The sequence below is a fragment of the Molossus molossus genome, unplaced genomic scaffold, assembly GCF_014108415.1.
Source record: "Molossus molossus isolate mMolMol1 unplaced genomic scaffold, mMolMol1.p scaffold_m16_p_19, whole genome shotgun sequence".
Classification (NCBI taxonomy): Eukaryota; Metazoa; Chordata; class Mammalia; order Chiroptera; family Molossidae; genus Molossus; species Molossus molossus.
Window position 1 is genome coordinate 2,795,007 of NW_023425354.1, and position 22,802 is coordinate 2,817,808.

General features: G+C 57.8%; 1 protein-coding gene across 5 annotated transcripts in view; it reads left to right on the forward strand.

Annotated features, from left to right (window-relative positions):
* CYTH1 (cytohesin 1) overlaps positions 1–17,511 on the forward strand; it is a 75,528-nt gene extending 58,017 nt beyond the window's left edge. For 4 of the 5 annotated variants that reach the window (XM_036269630.1, XM_036269631.1, XM_036269629.1 and 1 more), the window contains 10 exons: positions 156–222; positions 468–586; positions 1,115–1,195; positions 2,364–2,476; positions 3,088–3,236; positions 3,589–3,701; positions 8,798–8,876; positions 15,155–15,226; positions 15,622–15,776; positions 17,097–17,511. In XM_036269630.1, coding sequence (XP_036125523.1) covers positions 156–222; positions 468–586; positions 1,115–1,195; positions 2,364–2,476; positions 3,088–3,236; positions 3,589–3,701; positions 8,798–8,876; positions 15,155–15,226; positions 15,622–15,776; positions 17,097–17,175 — 1,027 coding nt within the window. In that variant the 3' untranslated portion in view covers positions 17,176–17,511. The remainder of the gene's footprint in view (positions 1–155; positions 223–467; positions 587–1,114; positions 1,196–2,363; positions 2,477–3,087; positions 3,237–3,588; positions 3,702–8,797; positions 8,877–15,154; positions 15,227–15,621; positions 15,777–17,096) is intronic. The other variant, XM_036269628.1, reaches the window with a different exon arrangement.
* Positions 17,512–22,802: the final 5,291 nt, after the last annotated feature.

Genomic DNA, 22,802 nt, shown 5'->3' on the forward strand with positions numbered 1-22,802 from the left:
CAGCACCCCCACAGTGAGGCCGCGGGCCCGTGCTTCCTGGACAGACCGTGCCGAGACCGTGCCGAGCCCGTGCGTCACGCGTGCACCTGGGAGCTCTGCTCGGCTGCTGGGCCTCCCGCTCGTCCGGCTAAGGGGCTGTGGTGGCTGTTTTGTAGGAAGAACATGCAGAGGAGCAAACAGGTGGCCATGGGCAGGAAAAAGTTTAACATGGACCCTAAAAAGGTAAGAGGAAGGATGCCTCGGGGGCATAGGCGCTGGGCCGGGGTGCTGGGTATGGCTCCCGCCCTCGAAGAGCACAGCTCACGTGGAAGCCCTGGCCCCTGAGCCCAGGCGTGTGTGCCCGTTGTGTGGGTGCACGTGCTCATTCCACACTCACTTGAAGCCAGGGCACCACACCCTCTTCCTGTGCCCTTTGGCTTTCAGACGTGTCGAGGGTGAGCATCATCAGCATCTTTGTTGTCTCTTAGGGGATCCAGTTCTTAATAGAGAATGACCTGCTGAAGAACACCTGTGAGGACATCGCCCAGTTCCTGTATAAAGGGGAGGGGCTCAACAAAACAGCCATTGGGGACTACCTGGGGGAGAGGTGAGGCCCGGGGCTGGGGGTAGGGCAGGTAGTTGGGAGTTACCTAGGAAAGCTTGGAATGCTGAATTCCTTGTGTTCGTTCACGATCCTCACCTGAGGATATCTTCCCATTGATTTTAGAGAGTGGGGGGGGGGGTGGAACATTGATGTGAGAGAGACTGGGGCCGGGATTGAACCTGCAACCCAGGTACCTGTCGTTGACCGGTAATCACACTGAGACTCCTCGGTCTGGGGGCCAAGACTCACACTGAGCACACTGGCTGGGGCTGAGGCCGAGTTCTTGATGGGAGTTTGTCCTGAGGGGCATGGCCCTGGGGACAGCAGCTGTGAGCCCAGAGTGTGAGAGCACATGGTCATGCAGCACACAGGGGGGGGGGCTCTTTCTCCCCGGGTGCGTTTCTTCCCCTGAACCCACAGGACTCGGGGACTCGGCCGTAGTGGGAAACTGCCCCACTGGGGCTTGGAACGAGCTTACTCAGTGTCTGACACCTGGTTTCCTCGCCCTCATGTCTCTGTTTTCCTTGATAGAGATGAGTTTAATATCCAGGTTCTTCACGCATTTGTGGGCTTACACGAGTTCACGGACCTCAATCTGGTGCAGGCCTTGCGGTGAGTACGCGCGGGGAGCACCTGGGCGGGGGAGGCGGGCTCTGGCTCGCTGTCTGTGGCTCAGCCCTTCAGGGCAGCGATGCGCGGGGCTGCTGAGGCGTCTGGGAGTCTTAGAGAACGGCCCTCCAGGAGCCTGTGCTGGAGTGATCGATGCTGAGCAGAGCTCCGTCTCAGATCTTCATTTAATAATCCGGAAATGTACATTTAAATTTTGAAATCTTTTCTAATTTTTAGTTTAGAAAACGCTTTGATTGTGGCCCTGAAAGAGGAAGTCAGTAGTTGTACCCTTCATTTTAGGAGAAAAGTAAACTTTTTTTTTTATTTTAGTTAATCATCATCTGAAGATATTCTTACATTGATTTTTAGAGAGTAGAAGGGGGGAGGGAGAGAGCGAGTGAGCGAGCGAGAGAGAGAGAGAGAGAGAGAGAGAGAGAAATATTGATGTGGGAGAGACATATTAATTGCTTGCCTCCTGAATGACCCCTACCGGGGCCAGGGATCGAACCTGCAATCCAGGTATGTGCCCTTGACTGGGAATCAAACCCTCAGCCCTTTGGTACCCAGGCCGCTGCTCCAACCACTGTGCACATGGCCAGGGCTAAACTTAACCCTTTACCAAGTGTGTGAGCTTGTGCTCAGTGTTCTCACTGCCACAGGCGCAGATAGTGACGTGCTCGAGGGTCGAGGAGGGTGCTCGGGCAGGGTCTTCCTGCGCCTCGTCTTGGTTTCTAGAAATCCGAGTTCATTTAAGATGAGCATCATCATCTGCTCTGACTGGTTTGAATCAGCGGTCAGAGTGTCAGCCCATGGACCGAAGGGTCACGGGTTCGATTCCTAGTCAGAGGCACATGCCTGCGTTGCAGGTTCGATCCGAGGCCCAGTCCATGTGTCTCTCTCACACCGAGGTTTCTCTCTCTCTCCCCCCACTCCCTCCCTTCCTTCTACTCTGAAAATCAGTGGAAAAATGTCCTCAGGTGGGGATTAACAACAACAACAGAAAGATGAGCTCAGTGCTATTTCAGCTCTGTGTATTGTCTGAGGAGGGCCACCCTTTTGGACCGGGAAATGCTGTTCACTTTTTCCTGCAAACCTTACCTTTGAGGGGACAGTAGCGACGTGCAGTGGCGAGTTTGTCCCCCGCCCAGTGACACAGCCCGTTCCCCCCCAGGCAGTTCCTGTGGAGCTTCCGGCTGCCGGGAGAGGCCCAGAAGATCGACCGGATGATGGAGGCCTTTGCCCAGCGCTACTGCCAGTGCAACCCCGGGGTGTTCCAGTCCACGGGTAGGCCCGCCCCGCGCAGCCTCTTCCTGGTCCCGCGCCACAGACGGGGCTGGGCTCGTGCCCGAGAGCACTGTAGGTGGTGTAACAGTGACGTCAGAGTGAAAAGTGGCAAACAGCTCAGAAGTCCAGCCATAAGGAGTGGGAGTATAAATTGTGGTGTCTAAATTATGTAACTTAAAAGTCATGTTTTTAAAAGAGTTTTATTATTCATACAGGAAAATGCTAATAAGATTAGCAAAAAGCAGGACTCAAACCATGTCTCTGTTTTAGTCCTGTTTAGTTATGGCATGTGTCAGTGATGTTCTACCCCTAGAGGACCAGTTAGGAACGGGAAACAAAGTGAATAAGGATGTTTCCCTAGGTTAGTGTGTTTTCTTCTGTGCATTGTATCATTTTCCCCACTTTCTTCAGGGCTCTGTTCTGCGGAAGTCTGAGAAAGTGAGCACCCGTGAGTCTCACCGGATGTCCTTGTCCTGCTCTCTCTGGTAGCTGCGCAGAGCTGCTCAGTGGCAGCGGGTCCAGACGTGGGCTTTGTGCCGGACAGCGGGCCTCAGTGTACCTGAACTTCATGTCCTTCCGCGGCTGTTCTGATCATCTCTGCTTCTCTCTAGACACCTGTTACGTCCTCTCGTTCGCTATCATCATGTTGAACACCAGCCTGCACAACCCCAATGTTAAGGACAAGCCCTCCGTGGAGAGATTCATCGCCATGAACCGAGGCATCAACGACGGTGGCGACCTGCCGGAGGAGCTGCTCCGGGTGAGTGTGGCGCAGGCCGGGGCGGGGTGTCCGGGATGCGTGCTCCTCACTCAGGAGCTGGCGCATCGTGTGAGGGAGCGTGGCAAGGCCCGCGAGGGCGTCGGGACAGGAGTGGGCTATAAATCTGAAGTGAAGGTGGGCTGGCGTTCAGCCTGCTTTCTGTCCTTCCCGATTAGCCATCAGGCAGCTTCTGTATCGTCACCGTGAGCGGCCTGAAGGCAGGACTGTTGTCTCCTCGTCTGCTCTTAGTCCTAGCAGGCGTGTGGCTGCAGCACCGCGTGCTTGTGGCGGGATTGAGAGCAGGGTGGGGGAAAGGCTTTTCTAGACCAGAGCCACGTTGTCTCTTACCCAGAATCTCTACGAGAGCATAAAAAACGAGCCCTTTAAGATCCCGGAGGATGACGGCAATGACCTCACCCACACCTTCTTCAACCCAGACCGCGAAGGCTGGCTGCTGAAGCTCGGTGAGTGAGGCCCTCTGGGCTCGGCCCACGCGGAGACTTAGCACGGGCGTGTGCCGACTCGCGCGCGGGTGCACGTGCTGTAGGAAGACGGGGTCCTTCCTGGAGGCACTGTGGAGGGACTCTGGTGTGAATTCATGCTGTCACCACAAATCCACCTCCAGGCAGGAAATGAAAGCAGTCAGGGCCCCAGGGGATGCTAGAGACTTGTGGGAACAGACCTCACTGCGCCCTGAAATTGCCCACGTGCATTTGCACTCCCCCTGTTCGCTCGGGAAGTGATGGCCCTGGTCCTTCTCCCCTTCCTGCCCATCCTCTTGCTCACCGGGTGGGTGGCCAGCTGCGTCCATCTCTCTGCCTCCCATCACACAGACGTGCACCCTGTGCCCCAGCGCACCATCCGCTCTGCATCGGCTCCCACAGGCAGTGTGCATGGCAAACCTCGGCCCGGCCGCCGCGCACCCGCAGCCCCTCCCCGCCCTCCCGGCCCAGCAGCCACCACGCCAGTGATTCTGCTCCTTCAGCAGGGTCACTGCACTGCTCTCCCCTCTGCAGAAGTGAGGGGCATGGCTGAGACCTGTCCACGAGGTGCTCGAGCAGCCAAAGGGAGAGAATGGCGGGGCTTTGGACCTTCACATCCACACGGAGATTGTTTTACTAGTTGGTCCAGAGCCCAGAGAGAGCCCTGGACATGATGATGTCCACTTTTTGGCCTCTGAGAGAGCACTTCGCTCTGTTCTGCCTCGGCCTTCTGCTGTGGGTCCCACACGGGCAGGGTCGCTCGACCTCGTGGTTTTCCTCCGCCATTCCAGCCGCTTGTCCTGCCGAGGCTAGAAGCTGCTCCTCTCGGCTGTCACCTGGGCAGTGCTGAGGAGCCTTCTGCTTCGACAGCACAGACAGCAGTGGGGGTCACGGCTCCTTCTGAGATGCCTCCCAGACCGTGTTTCTGCCTAGTGACTTAATCCACTCACGTTTAATGCACACCTCATTGATGAGAGTTTCTAAGCTCGAATTAGCCAGTGTTCTCTATCTCTAAGTCGGTAGGATCTTTGAAGTTCAGGCTCTAAATTAAATTACTAACCACAGAGGCAGCCCCTCTGCTCTGCAGCCCAGCTGCTGGAGCTGAAGGAGACCGGCCGGAGGTGGAGCAGGCAGGAAGCCTGCGTGTGCTTCCCTCCAGCAGGACGTGCTTAGACGGCAGCCCAGCGCTGAAATTAGAACAGTGCAGGGATTGTCTTGGTTCTTGCACCAGGACATGCGAATTTATGAGACTTCCCTAATTTACACACAAAAAATTTAACTACGTGTGGGATTTTTAGGTCATTGCATTTTCCCCTCAACCCCCACCAAACCGCCCTCAGCTCTCTGTGTTGTGCTCACGGAGAGCCCCTCCTGTCTGTGCTGCGGAGGGCAGGGCTCCCCGCTGTCTGGAGGTGTGTGTCCACCTGCGTAGAGCTAGAACGCGTATTCTCGTGCATGCACACACGCACGTGTATGCATGGATTTGTGTGTGCATTCTTACACACACTTTAAACAGATGCCAGCTGAAGAAAGTTCATTTTCCCCAGAGTAGTCCTCACGCTCTTTGCTTGGGGTCTGGATACACGAGTCAGCAGCAGCTTTGTCAGGACTGATTGGTGGCAGGCACCCGGCAGTGCCTCGGACCCTGCCTTCACCTGGTGGGGTGTGGCCGGAGACCCCTCGCCCCCAGGCAGACAGCAGCACCCGCGGTTGCCCCTCGCCCCGCCCCAGCAGGCATGAATGACCTATACATTGCACTTTAAGACTGAGGAGCTGGGTTTAATTTCTTTGTTTTAATTTTCTTTTCTCCCTCATTTGTATGTTTCCATGATTTGGGCTCTCCTTTTCCTTGCCCCAAACTCCAGGAGGTATGTAATCCCCTCCCCCGCTCGCTCGCTCTGCCCAGGCCACTGTAATCGCTGCAGCGTTTCTTACTTTGTTATTTTTGGTTATTTTGTTTTTAATTGCTGGTGGTAGTGTTAATGCTGCTTCTAACTTCTCGTACAGTCCCTAGGGAACTGGCCAGGATCGGGGTGGGAGCCGTGCAGTCGGTCGGGAGGCAGGCCGTCCTGAGCGCGGCAGCGCGAGGGGCAGACAGACGCTCCCGGGACCGGGGGCCCCGGCCGGGCTCTCCTTGCTGAAGTCCGGGACCCCGCGAACCAGTCATCTCTAAAGCGGGGGAGAGGAGGGCATCCTGACTTCCCGAAGCTGTGTGCTCCTGGCCCGCTGTGACCAGAAAGCACCCAGGGAGAGGGTTGGGGTACACGGCCCAGGAGGGCATTTACCTTGTGTGAAAGGGACATGGTGTTTCCTAAACTCAAAATAATGCCAAGTAAAACTTTTTTTGTTTTGTTTTTTGTTAATCCTCACCCAAGGATATTTTTCCATTGACTTTTTTGGGGGAGGGGATAGTGTGGGAAGGAGAGCGTGAGAGAAAAACATCGATGTGAGAGAGACACATCAGTTGGTTGCCTCCTGCACGTGCTCTGACCAGGGCGGGGCATTGAACCTGCAACCCAGGTACATGCCCTTGACCCGGAATAGAACCTGTGACCCTTCGCTCCACAGGCCGACGCTCTACCACTGAGCCAAACCAGCCAGGGCAGTAAAACTTTTTAAAAGAAGACAGAAACCGAAAGGCCCTCCCTGAAGCCCTTTGCCTCGTTCCCTGGGTGTCAGGGGAAGGCATTCTGACCTCGTTTCTGGCTTTTATATTTTTAATTTTTTAAAAATATGTTTTGATTTATTTTAGAGAGACGGAGAGAGAGAGCAAAACATTGACTGGCTGCCTCCTGCACGCCCCCTACTGGGGATTGAGCCCACAAGCCAGGCATGTGCCCTGACCGGGAATTGAACCTGTGACCTCTTGGTGCAGGGACTACACTAAACCAACTGAGCCACCCCGGCCACGGCTCGGCTCTGTTATTATGTTTTGTTTTCTGCCCTCCTCTTTCAATGAATCATCACTCAACACCCCACATGGCCTTGGTTTCGTTGCCGGGTCCCCTCCGCACCGGCTGGTGTGGGGAAAGCTGACCTGCCCAGGCAGGGCTCCTCGGGTGTTGGCCTGGCCTGACGTGGGCAGAGCAAATCCTCCCCGCGGTGCCGTCCATCCCGACTCCAGGGGAAGCTGGCCTGTGGCCTTTCCACCTTGAGCTCAGGGACTGAGGAGGAGGTGGTCCTGTGAGTTCCACAGGGACTGTCCTAGGTGCGCATTGACCTGTCTGCTTGTTTCATGTCTGTTTTCCTTCCCACGTGGAACTGTCCCCCTGGGGCCGCAGCAGAGCTCCCTGGTAGAGGTCCCTGCGGCCGCGCAGGTGCTCGGGGAAACGGCCCAGCTGTCACGGTCAGGGCAGGGTCTTCCCAGCTTTGCTTTCTGCTAGATTCCCCCATCCTCCTTTGGCACATGACCTTTCCCATGACTTCCTGAGCCCCGAGTGCCCAGGTGGCCCTGTGAGGGGAGTGCATGGTCATCAGCAAGGGCTGAGGTGTCCTGGGTGCTGGGGATGGAGGCCCAAGAGGCGGACGAGCTGAGGTGGCAGACTCCAAAATGGGGGGGTGGGTTTCTTTTTTATCAAAATGGCTCCAATTCTAAGTAAACTCCTTGTCTTCTTTCTCCTCATTCCTTTTGCCTCTATCCAGCCTTTCAAGTTTTCCACATGCATGTCATAGTTCCATCCATGTTTTTCCTTAACCCCTGCCTTAGGGACCAAGGCACGTGCTCACACAGAGTCCCAGTCGCTGGGGAGAGTCAGTCTGCCCGACAGCAGTGCAGGGCGGGGGCCTGCACGTGCTCCTGACGGCACACCTTCCACGCCAGGCTCTGTGCCCTTTAGAACCTCGGCGTGAAGCGTCGGCCTCTAGCCTTGCGAGAGCTCAGCGCCCGGCGGAGCCTGCGGAGGGCCAGCGGCCCTTCCTTCCTGCCAGGGCCCGCGCTGCCTGCTCCTCGCGGCAGCACTCGCATCTCCCCGTCGCCTGCTCTCGGGAACCGCGTGCACACGCCGTGTCCCACGTGGGACGCCCCCACACCGCTGAGGCAGGAGAGAGCATGATGAGGTCACCTGGCTTTAACCCCATGGTCCTCGCTCTCTGTGAAGATGGCGGAAGTGATCTCTGCAGGGCAGCTCTTAGCAAAAAGGGCCTGTGCTGTCCAGGGCAGTCGAGTTCTTAGAAGATGCCACGTGTATCTGGACACGGAAGGCCTCTGGGTAATTTGTATGGGTCAGTTCAGAAGCTGTCTCTTGACTCGGCGTGGCCGTGGTGTGAGTGCGCTGGACAGCTTCATCCAAGTAGGCCCAGTCCAGCCTCCCTTCCTCGGTGTCACCGCACCGTGACCCCATGACCCAGCTGAGAACCATCGAAAAGGACTGAGAGCCTGCGCCAGCTCCAGCTGCGTGGTGCTCTCGTGGCCCTGCCCAGTCACCTTCGCTGCAGGTTCCAGTGGGCGGCCTGGAGCTGAGGAGGCTCCTAAGCCTGGGCAGTTCTAGGGTTAGGGCCCGGGGCCAGGAGCCAGAGCTGGGGTAGGAGCTCCCTGCTCCCGGAAGGCGCGGCTCGCAGTCCGGAAAGCTGGGTGTGATGGTGCAGGAGGAGCATGTCCTCCTCGTCTCCCCCCCAGCCCGTGTGCTGAAGCAGCTCTGCACGGCCCAGCCCGGTAGCCCAGGCCAGGGGGCGGACCCTCTCCCCTTTTTTTGCTTGTTTTCCCACTTCCACCGAGAGCATCTCGCCTGCCCCAGTCAGACCTGTGAGGGCAGCCCTCAGTGTCCCGGGCCTCCCTCCCGCCCTGCTCTGGCCCTGCTCAGTGTCCCGAGCCTCCCTCCCACCCTGCTCTGGCCCTGCTCCATCGCTGTCCTGGCTCCATCTCAGGCGCCACCTACTTGCTCGCTCTGCTTGTGCCCACAGACTTCCACTCGGTGAAGGTGCTTCTGTCTGGCTCTGTGTCTTGTCACCGATGTGAACCTTGCCCTGGTCTCCGTGTCCCCGGGCGCCCTGCCTCGCCGCCTCCTCGCGCGGAGGGAGCTTTATGGTGCGGGCCTGCCCTGCCTGGCGCCTCCTGGCCCACAGCGTCTCTTTCCGCTCCGTAGGTGGCAGGGTGAAGACTTGGAAGAGACGCTGGTTCATCCTGACGGACAACTGCCTTTACTACTTTGAGTACACAACGGTGAGTGCCCGCTGGTCGGCCGGGGCAGGGCCAGGCCTCCGTCTCTGACTAGCCGGTGGTGGTGGTGGTGGTTGGAGGAGGCGGTGGGGCCGGGAGGGGAAGAGCTAAGACAGACCCTGAAGAGTGGGAGTCTTGCCAACGTCCGGGTCAAGACGGGCCCGGAGAAAGCAGTGGAGAGGACGTCACACATCACATTAGAAATGGGCGTTGGAGCTGGCGAGAGGGGTGAGCTTCGATCAGTTAGCAAGATGGAGTTTGTGGCCTGTGGAAGGGAGGTGACATGCGCGTGATTTGGAGAATTCAGATGTTCTGGGGCAGCAGAAATACTGAGTCGTTTGATTCAGAAGCAGCAGCTCAAGGCGGAGTGTGTGACAGGTGAGCAGGCGCAGCGAGTGGGAGAGCTGGGACCCCTGCGCTGGCCTCCCGCCCGACTGCTGCTTCCCAGGCCCGGGCACGCTCCCTCTCCGTCTCCGCGGGAAGGGCCTGGCGGATCAAAGCCTCGGCAGCACCTGGCCAACTCCTATTCTGCCGCTGTCCCTGCGCACCTGAGCAGGCTGGCCGCTGCACCCTGTCCCGCGTTGTCCAGCCACTCACGTTGGGGGGGCCGTGCCTGGTTCTCCGCCGTCTTCACGGGGGCCAGGGTCCTCCTGAGAGCACAGCGAGTGTAGGAAGCCAGGTCCTGGGCGTGGTTGCGGACTGCCCAGGAGCGAGGTGGGTTTCTGCTGTGCTCCCCGCCTCGGCCCTCGGCAGCGTGGCCTCGTGCGGAGGGAATGGGATTCACCAGTGTCCGCTGCCCTGCATGTGCTGTGCGGGGCGTCCGGGGACTTCCTAGGCCGCGCTGACCAGGGTTCTGGGTGCACAGGGCTGCACTCGCACCACTGAAGTCACGCAGCGGGCCTGCCGTTCTGCTATGGAGAGCTCTCCAGACACCAGAGCAGTGGGTGCCGATCTGCGAAACAGTGAGCAGTCTTCCTGTTCCACGCCCCAAAGTGCCACTTTTATAAGCAGTTCAGTGAATTTTTATCCCCCCCAAGTGCCTTTTTTCTTGAAGATCTCTAGACTAATGACACCTCTATTTTTTTTTAATTTTTATTGATTTTTATTATTATTAGTTTTTATCCTCACCTGAGGACATTTTTGCATTTATTTGCAGATAGAGCGGGAGGAAGAGAGAGAGAGAAACATCAATGTGAGAGAGACACATCAACTGATTGCCACCCCCACGACCCCAACCGGGGCCAGGAACGAACTGCAGCCTAGGTATGTGCCCTTAGTTGGAACCAAACCCAGGACTCCCTGGTCCACAGGCCAACACTCTAACCACTGAGCAAAATTGGCCAGGGCCAATTTTTATTATTATTATTTTTAAATCTTTATTGTTGGATGTAGAATGTATTACAGATGTTCCACATTTTTCCCCCATTGACCCCCTCCTCCCCACTCCCGCCCCCTTCCCGCCTTTTCCCACACTATTGTCTGAGTCCATTGGTTATGCATATAAGTTCTTTGGTTTATTTCTTCCCACCCCCCCAACCCCTTTCCCTTTGAGGTTTGTCAGTCTAGCAATGAATTTTTACTTCTTAATCCCTTCACCTTTTTCACCCATTCCCCCAACCCCTCTCCCAACTGGCAACCAACAAAATGTTCTCTGTATCTATGAGAATGTTTCTGTTCTGCCTGTTCATTTTGTTTGTAGATTCCATTGTCGATAGATATGTATTCATTGCCATTTTGTTTGTTCATATATTTTCTTTTTCTTCAAAAAGACCCTTCAACATTTCATATAATAACAGTTTGATGGTGATGAACTCCTTTAACTTCTTCTTGTCTGGGAAACTCTTTATACGGCCATCGATTCTAAATGACAGCTTTGCAGGATAGAATAATCTTGGTTGTAGGTTCTTGCTTTTCATCACTCTGAATATTTCTTGCCACTCCCTTCTGGCCTGCAAAGTTTCTTTTGAGAAATCAGCTGACAGGCTTATGGGAACTCCCTTGTAGGTAACTAGCTGCCTTTCTCTTGCTGCTTTTAAGATTCTCTCTTTGTCTTGAACCTTTTGCATTTTGATGATGATGTGTCTTGGTGTGGGCCTCTTGGGGTTCATCTTGTTTGGGACTCTCTGTGCCTCCTGGACTTGTATGTCTGTTTCCTTCACCAAGTTAGGGAAGTTTTCTGCCATTATTGTTTCAAACAGGTTTTCGATTTCTTGTTCTTGATCTTCTCCTTCTGGCACCCCCAAGATGCAAATGTTGGCATGCTTGAAGTTGTCCCAGAGGCTCCTTACACTATCCTCATTTTTTTGGATTCTTTTTTTTTTTTGCTGTTCTGATTGGGCATTTTTGCTTCCTTATATTCCAAGTCGATGGTTTGCTCCTTGGATTTATGTACTCTATTATTAAAGCTGTGTAAGTTATTTTTTATTTCAGTTAATGCCTCCTTCAATTCTAACTGTGCATCCATGATTTCTGACTGGTCCTTTTTTATGCTCTTGAGGCCCTCACTAAGTTCACTGAGGTTCTCACTAAGTTCATTGAGCATCCTTATAAGCAGTATTTTGAACTCAGCATCTGTTAGGTTGCTTATCTCCATTTCGCTTAGTTCTTTTCATGGGGTTTTGTTCTGTTTTTTCATTTGGGACCTGTTTCTCTGTCTCCTCATTTTGGCTGCCGTGGTATGGGGCTAGCTGAGACCAGTTGCTGCTTGTTTGAAAGAATTTAGGAAAAACCTGAAGCAGGATCCAAGACAGGCCAATCCTATGGTTAAGCAACTGGCAACAGCTTGGGTAGGCTTGAAAGTTGTGTGGGGCGGGGCGCGGCCTCAGGGAGTCAGCAGGGCGGGGCTACCAGTGTGAGCCAGGTTGCTGGAGTCCCAGATATGGCAGCTGTCTGCCGCCCCAGGGAAGGGCTCACCAAAGGAACAAAGGCCTCTTACAGCACGTTTGTCCCTGAGAAAGCCCCCTCTCCAGCCCTCGCTCCAGTGCCAAACAGCTCAGTTCTTCCCTTTGTGTCTCTGGCGCCCCTCGAGCTGCCTCTCCTCCAAGCTCAGAGGGAGAGAGTCCGATAAGTCCGTGCGCGGGCCCTTTAAGGAGCTGCCTGGGGCTCCAGCCGCCTCAGCCTCCCTGAGCCTCAGTTCCCGCTGGTTTTTCCAGCCAGAAGTGATGGGGATTCTCTTCCTGGCACTGGAACCCTGAGCGGGGCGCCTGGTGTGGGATGGGGACCCCTCAGTCCTCAGGGAGGACCTTCCCAGCCGAGGTGTCCTCCTGATTTTTATCCGCCACACGTGGGTGTGGGACCACCTCCGCCCCTCCTACCAGTCTCCGTGTGGCTGCTGCTTTAATTCCGTAGTTGTAGGACTTCCATCCAGTTTGATTTCTGGCGGTTTTGAATGATGGTTGTTCTGTAGATTAGGTGTAACTTTGATGTGGTTGTGGGAGGACGGATACCGCACTTACCTACCCGCCGTCTTGACCAGAAGTCCGATACCTCTATTTTTTATTTATTTATTTTTATTGATTTTTAGAGAGGAAGGGAGAAGGAAAGAGAGAAACACCAATGAGAGAACATTGATTGGCCGCCTCCTGCACGACCCCACTGGGGATCGGGCCCCCAACCTGGGCATGTGCCCTGACTGGGAATGGAACTGGCGACCTCGTGGTGCAGGGTCGACGCTCAATCACTGAGCTACACCGACTGGGCTAATGACATCTTCAAAATCATCTTTGGGTTTTCCCACCGTTGTCTGGGTTGCAGTGAAACCTGTAGGCTTCTGCACAGTCTGCCATGAGTCCGGACAGTTTTCATAGTAACGCAGTGAGGTTCCAGGATCTGTGGTTCTCCCAGGCCACCCACAGTGACGTCACTGAACCCGCTCATGACGTGCCAGCACCGGTCAGGCTGTGGGGTCCAGAAGTCCATTCTCTGCGATGCAGAAGGCACCCTGGCGTTCTCCTGGGAGGGGTAGGCTTCCGCACAGAGCCCGGACAGGAGGTTCTAGGGAAACAAGGGCAGGCAGGACTGGTCAGTGCACATGGACGAGGGCAGCAAGGACGAGCCCACCAGCTCGCCTGTGCCCCACGCCCTGCGGTCTGGGAGAAGCGCCTGAGCAGGAAGTCTCCCCTCCCCCTCCTCCGAGTGCCAGGCAGTCCAGCCCCAGCCCGCTGCTGGGTGGGCTCTCTCTGCGACACTGGCCAAGGCTCCGGCTGTGCCCTCGCTGGGGAAAACTGCCTGTAGGGCGCCCGTGGGCAGCACGCCTGGGGGAAAGGGTGCCCTGGTGTTGGATGTGACAGCGGGGGGCAGAGTCAGAGCTGGGGGAACGGGTGCCCTGGTGTTGGATGTGACAGCGGGGGGCAGAGTCAGAGCTGGGGGAAAGGGTGCCCTGGTGTTGGATGTGACAGCGGGGGGCAGAGTCAGAGCTGGGGGAACGGGTGCCCTGGTGTTGGATGTGACAGCGGGGGGCAGAGTCAGAGCTGGGGGAAAGGGTGCCCTGGTGTTGGATGTGACAGCGGGGGGCAGAGTCAGAGCTGGGGGAACGGGTGCCCTGGTGTTGGATGGGACAGCGGGGGGCAGAGTCAGAGCTGGGGGAACGGGTGCCCTGGTGTTGGATGGGACAGCGGGGGGCAGAGTCAGAGCTGGGGGAAAGGGTGCCCTGGTGTTGGATGTGACAGCCGGGGGCAGAGTCAGAGCTGGGGGAACGGGTGCCCTGGTGTTGGTGAGGGGTGAGGGAGGGAGGAGGCTTGACTGGGGTGGTGAACACGCAGTACAATATGCAGATGGTGTGTGGTGGAACTGGACACCCGAAACCTATGTAATTTTATTAACCAGCATCATCCCAATAAGTTAAAAACAATAAAAAATAATTAGAGAAAAGCTGACGGACGTGAAGGACAGATAAACTCCACCCCCGTGCCAGATCAGGACCTGCACAGAGGAGGCTGTGACCGAGGGGGGACACCTGGCTGTGAGCCTGGTCTGGGCGCACGGGTCATGGACGCTGGCACCAGGGCTCAGCCGCTGAGCTGTTGAGCTCGGAACAGTCTCCGGCCTGGTGGGCTGGACACCAGGGCAGGGGTGACATGTGGCGACTGTCTGGTCGTGTGCAGGTCCCTGCGTGATAGTGAGCCCGCCGAGCTGGGAAGCCGGGGGGACCGGCGGGCGAGTGGGCGGCAGGGCTTCGCTCTGCTGGGGCCGGCGTCGGGGTGCCTGTTGGATCTGGCGGAGGTGTCCCTGTCGGGTGGGCACTCCTCCTTGGGGTCACAGGACGAGGGACGGGGGGGATGCCGTGACACTTGGGGTCACAGGACGAGGGACGAGCGGGGATGCCGTGACACTTGGGGTCACAGGACGAGGGACGGGTGGGGATGCCGTGACACTTGGGGTCACAGGACGAGGGATGGGGGGGATGCCGTGACACTTGGGGTCACAGGACGAGGGACGGGTGGGGATGCCGTGACACTTGGGGTCACAGGACGAGGGACGGGTGGGGATGCCGGGACACTTGGGGTCACAGGACGAGGGACGGGGGGGGATGCCAGGACACTTGGGGTCACAGGACGAGGGACGGGGGGGATGCCGTGACACTTGGGGTCACAGGACGAGGGACGGGTGGGGATGCCGGGACACTTGGGGTCACAGGACGAGGGACGAGCGGGGATGCCGTGACACTTGGGGTCACAGGACGAGGGACGAGCGGGGATGCCGTGACACTTGGGGTCACAGGACGAGGGACGAGCGGGATGCTGTGACACTCGGGGTCACAGGACGAGGGACAAGTGGGGATGCTGTGACACTCGGGGTCACAGGACAAGGGACGAGCGGGGATGCCGTGACACTTGGGGTCACAGGACGAGGGACGAGGGGGATGCCGGGACACTTGAGGTCACAGGACGAGGGACGGGGGGGATGCCGTGACAGCTGCAGCCGCAGGTAGGCCCAGGCCTGGCCTGGCCCTGCAGGTGGCTGGCTCCGGAGCTGAGGCTGGAAAGGAGCCGGGACCAGCAGAGACCCCACAGAGTCTGACGTGAGGGGCTGCCAGTCCCCCGAGCGCCGACCCGGCTCTTGCTGTTACTCTCTTGCCGAAATGTGTTGAACCGCGGGCATGCTCCTTGCCAAGGCCTTTGTTGATAGGGGTTCACCTGTGGCGCTGCGACCCCTCGTGCTCCCCACGCCTGCTCGTTGGGGGGCGCCCCAGTGAGCCAGCGGAGCTGGGGGAGGTGGGGGAAGGCGGAGGGCGAGGCTGCCGGGCAGCATGTGCACACAGCTGAGCTCTGCCCACCTCGTAGGATAAGGAGCCCCGGGGCATCATCCCTCTGGAGAACCTGAGCATCCGGGAGGTGGAGGACTCCAAGAAGCCGGTGAGCATTTCTGGGGAGGCGTGGGGGGGCGGAGGGGCCGGGGCGCAGCTCTCGGGGAAGGAGCAGCTGCCAGCCCGGAGCCCCGTGTGGAGCGCTGTGCAGTCCTCGGCTTTGCCGCCCGTCGAGCGGCCCTTCCTGAGCGTGCGCCGTGGGGCAGTCCCTCCCGAGGGCGGCAGAGCCCGGCCGCCGCCTGCGTCTCTGCCTGTCACGTGCGCCCGTCCGGTGACTGGTTCTGGGGTCTCTGCCGAGGAGGCCTGTTTAGATGCGGTTTTGTTCTGCCGAGTTCGCTTCCGGGCTCTTTCCACCGGAACACGCCTGTCTGGCGGAGGCTCTGGGAAGTGACGGACGTGCCCCTTGGCAGCAGCGTGCTCAGGTCTCTGTCCCCTCGCCCTCAGCACTGCTTCGAGCTGTACATCCCCGACAGCAAGGACCAGGTGATCAAGGCCTGCAAGACAGAGGCTGACGGGCGCGTGGTGGAGGGGAACCACACCGTGTACCGGATCTCCGCCCCGACGCCCGAGGAGAAGGACGAGTGGATCAAATGCATCAGGTAGGTGCCCACTCTCGCTGGGTCGTCCCCGAGGGCACTGCGTCCCCTGCTCCGTGGTGGCTCTCCAGGGAGTGCTCGAGGAGACGTGCGGCCTGCACCCAGCGTCCTGGCAGGCTGCGGTCCAGGCTCCCGGCACCCACAGGCCCAGAGGGGAGTGGGAGCCGCCCTGCACGGTCTCTCAGGTCTGCAGGCGCAGGTTTCGTTTTCATGGTGACGGTTCAGTGGCGATAGTGATCTTACATGTGTTATCATTTCTGAGTCCTGGGACAAATGCTTCCCACCTACAGACGAGGAAGGGGGGCCATGGAGGTGGGGGCTTTGCCCGAAGCCACGTGGCTGCGCTCTGGGCTCTGCTGTCGGGAAGCTGCGGGGCAGAGGGAGGGCAGGGCCCGCTGCAGTGTCTGGTGGGAGCCCGCCCGGCACCGCCACGCCCCGCGTGCGCATCGCTGCTCTGCGGCCCCTGAGTGCGTCCGCTCACCCACCACACCTTGTCCTCCGACGTGCCCCAGCTGTCCCCTTAGTGTCTCCTCTGGAAACCAGGGGCCTCCCTGACTGCGTGGGCCCGGCCCTGACGTCCTTGCATTGTCCTATGTGCTGGGCATCGTCCCTCGGGCACAGCCTGCTCCTGAGGGGCTGAGCGTTCTGTCGTTCTTACTGTTTGGGGGGCATCTCTGCCAAAACCAGGGCTGTGTTTGCCAGTTCAGCTGCGAGCCAGCAACACTCCCTCATACCTCTGTGAGGCGCTCGGGGACTCGCCCCAGCAGCCCTGGGGACATTGCTCACGACAGCACCACCAGTGAGTGGGCCCCAGTCCACGTGCAGGGCTGTGCGCTGCCCCGGCACAGTCAGCCCCTGGCACTGCTTTTCCGAAAGCAAGTTCAGTTTCAGAACTTTGGGTCCCAACTTGCTTGAGAGCTGAGAATGACAAAGGTCAAGGCGGTTCCCCCGGCTCGGAGCCGGTCCTGGTTACGGAGCGGGGAGCACGGGCTCAGAGGGGACACGTGCAGACAGTCCGCCATCAGAAGCACGGGTGCCGGGTGCGGCCGGGTGGCCTTTGGATGGTGGGTGTCGCTGCTCCCGACAGACGCCAGCTGCCGCCGTGGGACTAAAGCTCCAGCTGTTCCCCGAGCGAGTCCACAGCCGCTCCTGTGGGCACCCAGGCTGTCTCGTCCCCTGGGCCGCGTGTGTCTGCTCAGCCGTCGTGCGTGACAGTGGATGCCGCTGACTCGGCCTTTGCGAGGCCCTGGAGCGGGCAGGCGTCCGGCACAGCCTGTCTCTTCCGGCCGATCCTCAGCCTCTCCGTCCCCTTCTGTGTTCCAGGGCGGCCATCAGCAGGGACCCTTTCTACGAGATGCTGGCCGCGCGGAAGAAGAAGGTGTCCTCCACGAAGAGACACTGAGTCCACGCGGAGGAGCAGGGCTCCCGCCCAGGGGGCGCCGGCAGCAGCGCTCACTGGGCGCCGCCCTGAACCTAGAGACTAGCTTCAGCTTCTGCCTTTGTTCAGAGCGGGAGAAGGACCCGCGGCTGCCCTGGGAAGAGGGACCCGAGCTGCTGCGGGGGCCTTCTCTGGGCTCCGTGGCAGGTGGCCCTGGGGAGGCCGTCGCCCCGCCCCAGAACCCATGTCTGTAGCTCCGTGTCGGGCAAGTGGAATGGAGGAGAAGCCACGTGCTATAAAGATATATTTTTGTTTTTTAAAAAGAGAAAGATAAAGCGGAGCTGTGTCAGCGCAGGGCCTGGGGGCAGGGGTGGGCCCCAGGGCGGGAGGGCGGTGGGAGCAGCAAGGACTTGGGCCTGACACGGCCTCAGGTGGCCCAGGTGGCCCTGGTGCCCTGGCGCCCGCGCGGGGAGAGCCCACTGGTCGCGCCGCCGCCTCAGACAGCGCCTCCCCAGCTCAGCGCCTGACGACCGAGTCCGGGGCAGCTGGCCCCGCAGAGGCCCTGGGTGACCTAGCTGTTCCCTGGTTGTGCTCCCACTCCCCAAACCTGTCCTCGTTTTAGAGGAAGGAGTGGGTCTGACCACGCCCAGGGCTTCAGCTGTTTGGGCCTCACACCTGCCCCGCTGGGCAGCCCTCACCTGCGGGCAGACAGGTGGAGCGGGGGGTGGGGGGCGGGCTGGCCTGTGCCGTTGCTTTGCTGTCCCTTCCGACGGGAGCCGGGAAACAGCCTCGTCCTGCCTGCCTTCTCTCAGGGACTCTGCGGCGGTGGGGGCGCCGCCTCGGGGCAGGCTGGGATCTCTGGAAACAGCTCCATCCAAGGCCGGGGAGGGAGTGTCCGGGGCTCCGGGTCCTCCCTCTTCCTGCAGGTCTGCCTGGAGTGGCTTCAGGCCTTTTCATGCAGGACTTGGGAAGGTGACAGAGGTCCAGGCTGCAGCCTGTCCTTGGGGGTGCTCGGCCCAAGTCCGCGTGGCTCGGGTGCTGCTGGGCCGTTGCCCTGACAGAGGGACCTGGTCAGTATTAGTCTATTTATCAGAGGTGTAAATTATCCATGTATAGTTTTTCTCCTTTTAGATTATTTTGTATTTGTTTAAAAAAAGTTTTGTCAAAATATAAAATATAAAGAAATGACTGAAAGCTGTTGACAGGGTTTTTAAAGAATTATAATGATTATTCCAATTGTTTTTGTTTGGTTGGGTTTTTTGCCTTGTAAACTAGCACCAAGGAACCGCAGCGAATAAACTCCAATCTGCCAAACCACAGGGTCGTCTGTGGGTTCTGTCACCGGGGACCGAGTGGGAAGGGGCCCTGAGTGCTGGTGGGCTGGGCGCCACACCCATTCGTGAGGCCTGGCGACAGGTCGGGGCGGAGGTCAGTCTCCTGTGAAGGACGACACAGCCGGGAGGCAGCAGGGCCACGCCCCTTGGGAAGAGGACACATGTCAGACACCCACTGCAATCCCGATCGGGCAGTGTGCCTGCCGCTGGTACGTCCCAGTGCGCCCAGTGTCTAGCGGGGCCTGCACGATGCCAGGAGTCAGTGAGCAGTTCAGTGTGGCGTTGCGGAGCGTGGGGGACGGCAGCCTGGCCTGTCACCCCAACCAGCAGCAGCAAGTTTCCTTCTCCCTTTCTTGCTTCAAGCCCCCCCACCCGATCCATCTTCCCTAGTGACCTGTCCCGTTCACCCCGAGGAGAGACCGTCGGATGTGAGGGCAGCTTTCTGCCCTCCCCTCTGGTGCCAAGCTTAACTTACTTCTGTTTTGTTGCCTCCCATCTTGAAGAAGGGAACTCCTCCTTGCCTGCCTCCCTGGAATTTTTCGACGATTACCCTCTCTCATGCATATCCTGAAATCTCCTTTCCCACCAATTCCTTCAAGCTATAAAATGTACAAGTCTTGCCTGGCCGGTGTGGCTCCGTGGATTGAGTGTCATCCCAGGGACTGAGAGGTCCCGGTTCCATTCCCGGTCAGGGCACAGGCCTGGGTTGCAGGCTTGATCCCCAGTAGGGGGCGTGCAGGAGGCAGCCAATTGATGTGTCTCTCTCACATCAATGTTTCTGTTGCTTCCTTCTAAAAAATTAATTAAAAAAACACTTTAAAAAAGTTTTCAAGTCTCTCATTTACAAAACAGCTCTGTAAATTTTTTCAATACATTAGCAATGAACAACCCAAAAAAGATGAAAATTTTATTTACAGTAGCATAGAAAAAACTGCTTAGGAATCAGTTTTTTAACAAGTCCAAGATGTGCACAGAACCACAAAACATTGAAAGAAATTAAAGACTTAAATGGAAAGGTTCCATGTTCATGGATTGGAAGACAACACTGTGAAAATGACAGCGCCCCCCAAACTGGTCTACAGACTCCACACCACCTCTGTCAAAATCCCAGCTGGCTTTCTGCAGAAATGGGAAAACCCGTCCTAGAATTCATATGAATAGGAAAGACCAAGAATAGCGAAAACTACCCCAGAAAAGAATAGAATCAAGAGTCCAGAAATCAGCTCATCTGTTTATGGGCAGCTGGTTTTGGAGCAGAGTGCCCCAGTGCCCAGGGTTTGGGAGACAGTTCAGTGCACGGCACTGGGGTCCCTGGATGTTCCCATGCAGATGAATGGAGTTGGACCCTTACCGCCCACCGTCTACAGCAATTAACTCAACGTAGATCAAAGACCTGGATACTAAAGAGCCAAGAGAGTAAAACAAGAAAACAGACGTAAATCCTCATGACCTTGGATTGGGCCACCTTTTTTTTTTTTTTTTTTTTTTAGCTATGACACCAAACTACCAGCAACCAAGAAACAATTTGAAACAACGATAAATTGGACTTCATCATAATGAAACATGTTTGTGCTGCAAAGGCTACTTACTATCAGAGTAAGAGAAAACATTTGCAACTCCCATGTCAGGTAGGAGGTTAGTATGCAGCATACATAAAGAACCCTGAGAACTCAGCAACGAAAAGACATAACCCGGTTAAAAATCGGGCAACGTTTTGAATAGGCATTTCTCCAGAGAAGATGTGCAAACAGCCAGTAAACACATGGAAATATACTCAGCGTCATTAGACATCGGGAAATGAGGAAACCACAGTGAGGTCCACGTCACCCCCACCAGGGTGGTTGTCATCAGACACACAGTGGGGATGAAGAGAAACGAATCCTCGATGTGGACCCAAGAGGGCGGAAAACACGCCCCATGAAAACTTGCACACGAATGTTGATAGCAGCATGGTTTCTAACGGCAAAAATGTGGACACAGCCCAAATGTCCATCAGCCGGTGAGTGGAAGAACAGACTCACATCCATCCAATGGAGTATCACTGAGCCACAGAACGGAACGAAGTCCAGGTTGTCTGCAGGTGTCTGAACCTTGAAAACATTTTGCAGTGGAAGAAGCCACGCACAGGAGTCCATGTTTTGTATACTTGTTTATAAGAAATGTCTTGAAAAGGCAAATCTGTGGAGACAGACAGTGGCTTGGTGCTGGGGAGAGACTGGAGATGGCGGAGAGGAGGGGGAGCGTCTGCTCACGGGGACAGCGTTTCTTTGGGGTGTTGAAAACACCGGAGTCGGTGGATGGCTGTGCACCTTGGAATGACTCAGACATGGTGGATTGTACGTGTCGGGGTGGGCGGTGCGGTAAGGGAAGGACATCTCAGTTCTGACAGATACCGTCACTCCCTGTGGTTTCACGGTGGTCTGCAGCGCCCAGGTCGGTTGGGCAGGCATCGGAGGCGCAGGTGGGCAGCCCTGCTCCCTGACGCCTGGCATCTGGGGCGGGCCTGCCGGGGCTCACCGGTCCTCCGGCGGGTGGCTGGCCCCGTTCTCTGGTGGCTCCTGACGCTCACTGAGGGGCACGCTGCTGCCTTAAACTACCTCTCCATGTCCTCTCCCTCCCCCACCTCCTCCCCTCCCCCTCCCCCTCCCCCCTCCCCCTCTCGTTAATCTGCACCCGAGGGCGGAATTTTCCACTGATTTTTAGATAGAGTGGAAAGGGGAGGGGGAGAGAGAAACGGCGATGTGAGACAGACACAGGGCTTGGTTGCCTCCTGCATGTGCCCCGAATGGGGGCAGGGATTGAACCTGCAACTCGGGTACCTGCCCTTGACCTGAATCGAACCTGAGACCCCTCTCTGTGGGCTGACACTAACCATCGAACCGAACGGTCCGGGGCCCATTCCCTCTCTTCACTGCTAGGCTGTTTGCGGGAGCTTTGTTGTGGTGCAGTGACCCGCCCTGTACATCGTGCTCACGTCGCAGGTGGACAGTTTGGTGGTTTCCGTAGGTTCAGGGTTGTTCGGCCTGGCCCTGTGAGCCCACGGCCAGTCACGCGAGGTGCGCCCTGTGCCGGAGCCAGGAGTGGGCACAGCCGAGACCGGCGTCACCTCCCTCCACGCCTCGCGTTTCAGGAGATGGACCTGTCTGCGCCCGGCCGGTCGTGGGTCAGACTCAGTCAGAACAAACCTGGGCGTGCTCCACACGGCTCCCCCTTAGTCCAGAGCTCCGCCTCCCACCCGTGACCGTGTCACCAGCAAACACATCGCCGGCGGTGGGGCCCGCGTCCTCGTTTCTGTACGACCAGCGAGATGCAGTCATGGTGTGCGAGGTCCTGGGCTCCGGCGCTCTGTCCTCTCGCGGTGTGGGGCGGGCTGGTGCCCCCAGGAGGCAGGTGAAGAGGACAGATGCCCAACAAGGATCCCGACGGGCGTGTGTGTAGGTGGGATTCAGATTCGGGGGTGGCTTCCAAGCGGGTCTCTGCTTGTGGTCCCCAGCTCAGTGGTCGTGTGCTTCACGAATCCAGCCCCACGTCCGGGGGCCACTTTTCTGGTGTCTGATGGCCCGATTGCAGGCCCCCACCGTGGGCCTGGCTGGAATCCCGGCTGTGCTCCCCCGCAGGGAGCCCAGAGGTGGCGGCCACCGCCCACCACACACCTTGGGGTGTCTGCATCTCCCTCCTTCTTTGATCATATGTATTGTCTCTCCACTGTCACCCGAAAAGCTGCATCCTGCCAGATACTAGCTGGTGTCCCTGGGTGTCAGTCAAACTTTGTGTGTTGACGCCCTAACCCCAATGTAGGGGTATCTGGGGCAGGGCCTTTGGAGGTCATCAGGGTTAGATGAGGGCGTGAGGGCGGGGCCCCCAGGATGAGATCAGTGTCCTTGTGAGAAGAGTCACCGGAGAGCTCGCTCAGTCTCCCTCTGCCGCGTGAGGACTTAGTGAGAAGACGTGGTCTGCGAGCCAGGGCGTGGGCCTCCTCCACCTGGGACTCCAGCCTCCGGGGCAGCGAGCGACCGGCTCTGGCGCTCCGGGTGACAGCGTTGTTACCGCAGCCGGGCGGAGAGAGGCCGTTCCTCTTCCCTGTGTTTCAGTGGTTGCTCTGAAAGTTACAGTCTAGGAGCCACCGGGCCTTGGTAGCTGTCACTGCCCACGCACACGTCCATCACAGCGCCCGTCACCCGCTTGGAAATGCCCCAGGGTAACTGGCGAGACGTCGTGTACGTTGACGGTCGGAGCCCTCAGCCAGGGCTCCTCAGCTAACTGCTGTCCCCCCCGAGGGGGAGCGCACCGCCAGCGCGGGCAGCGGGCGCCGGCTCC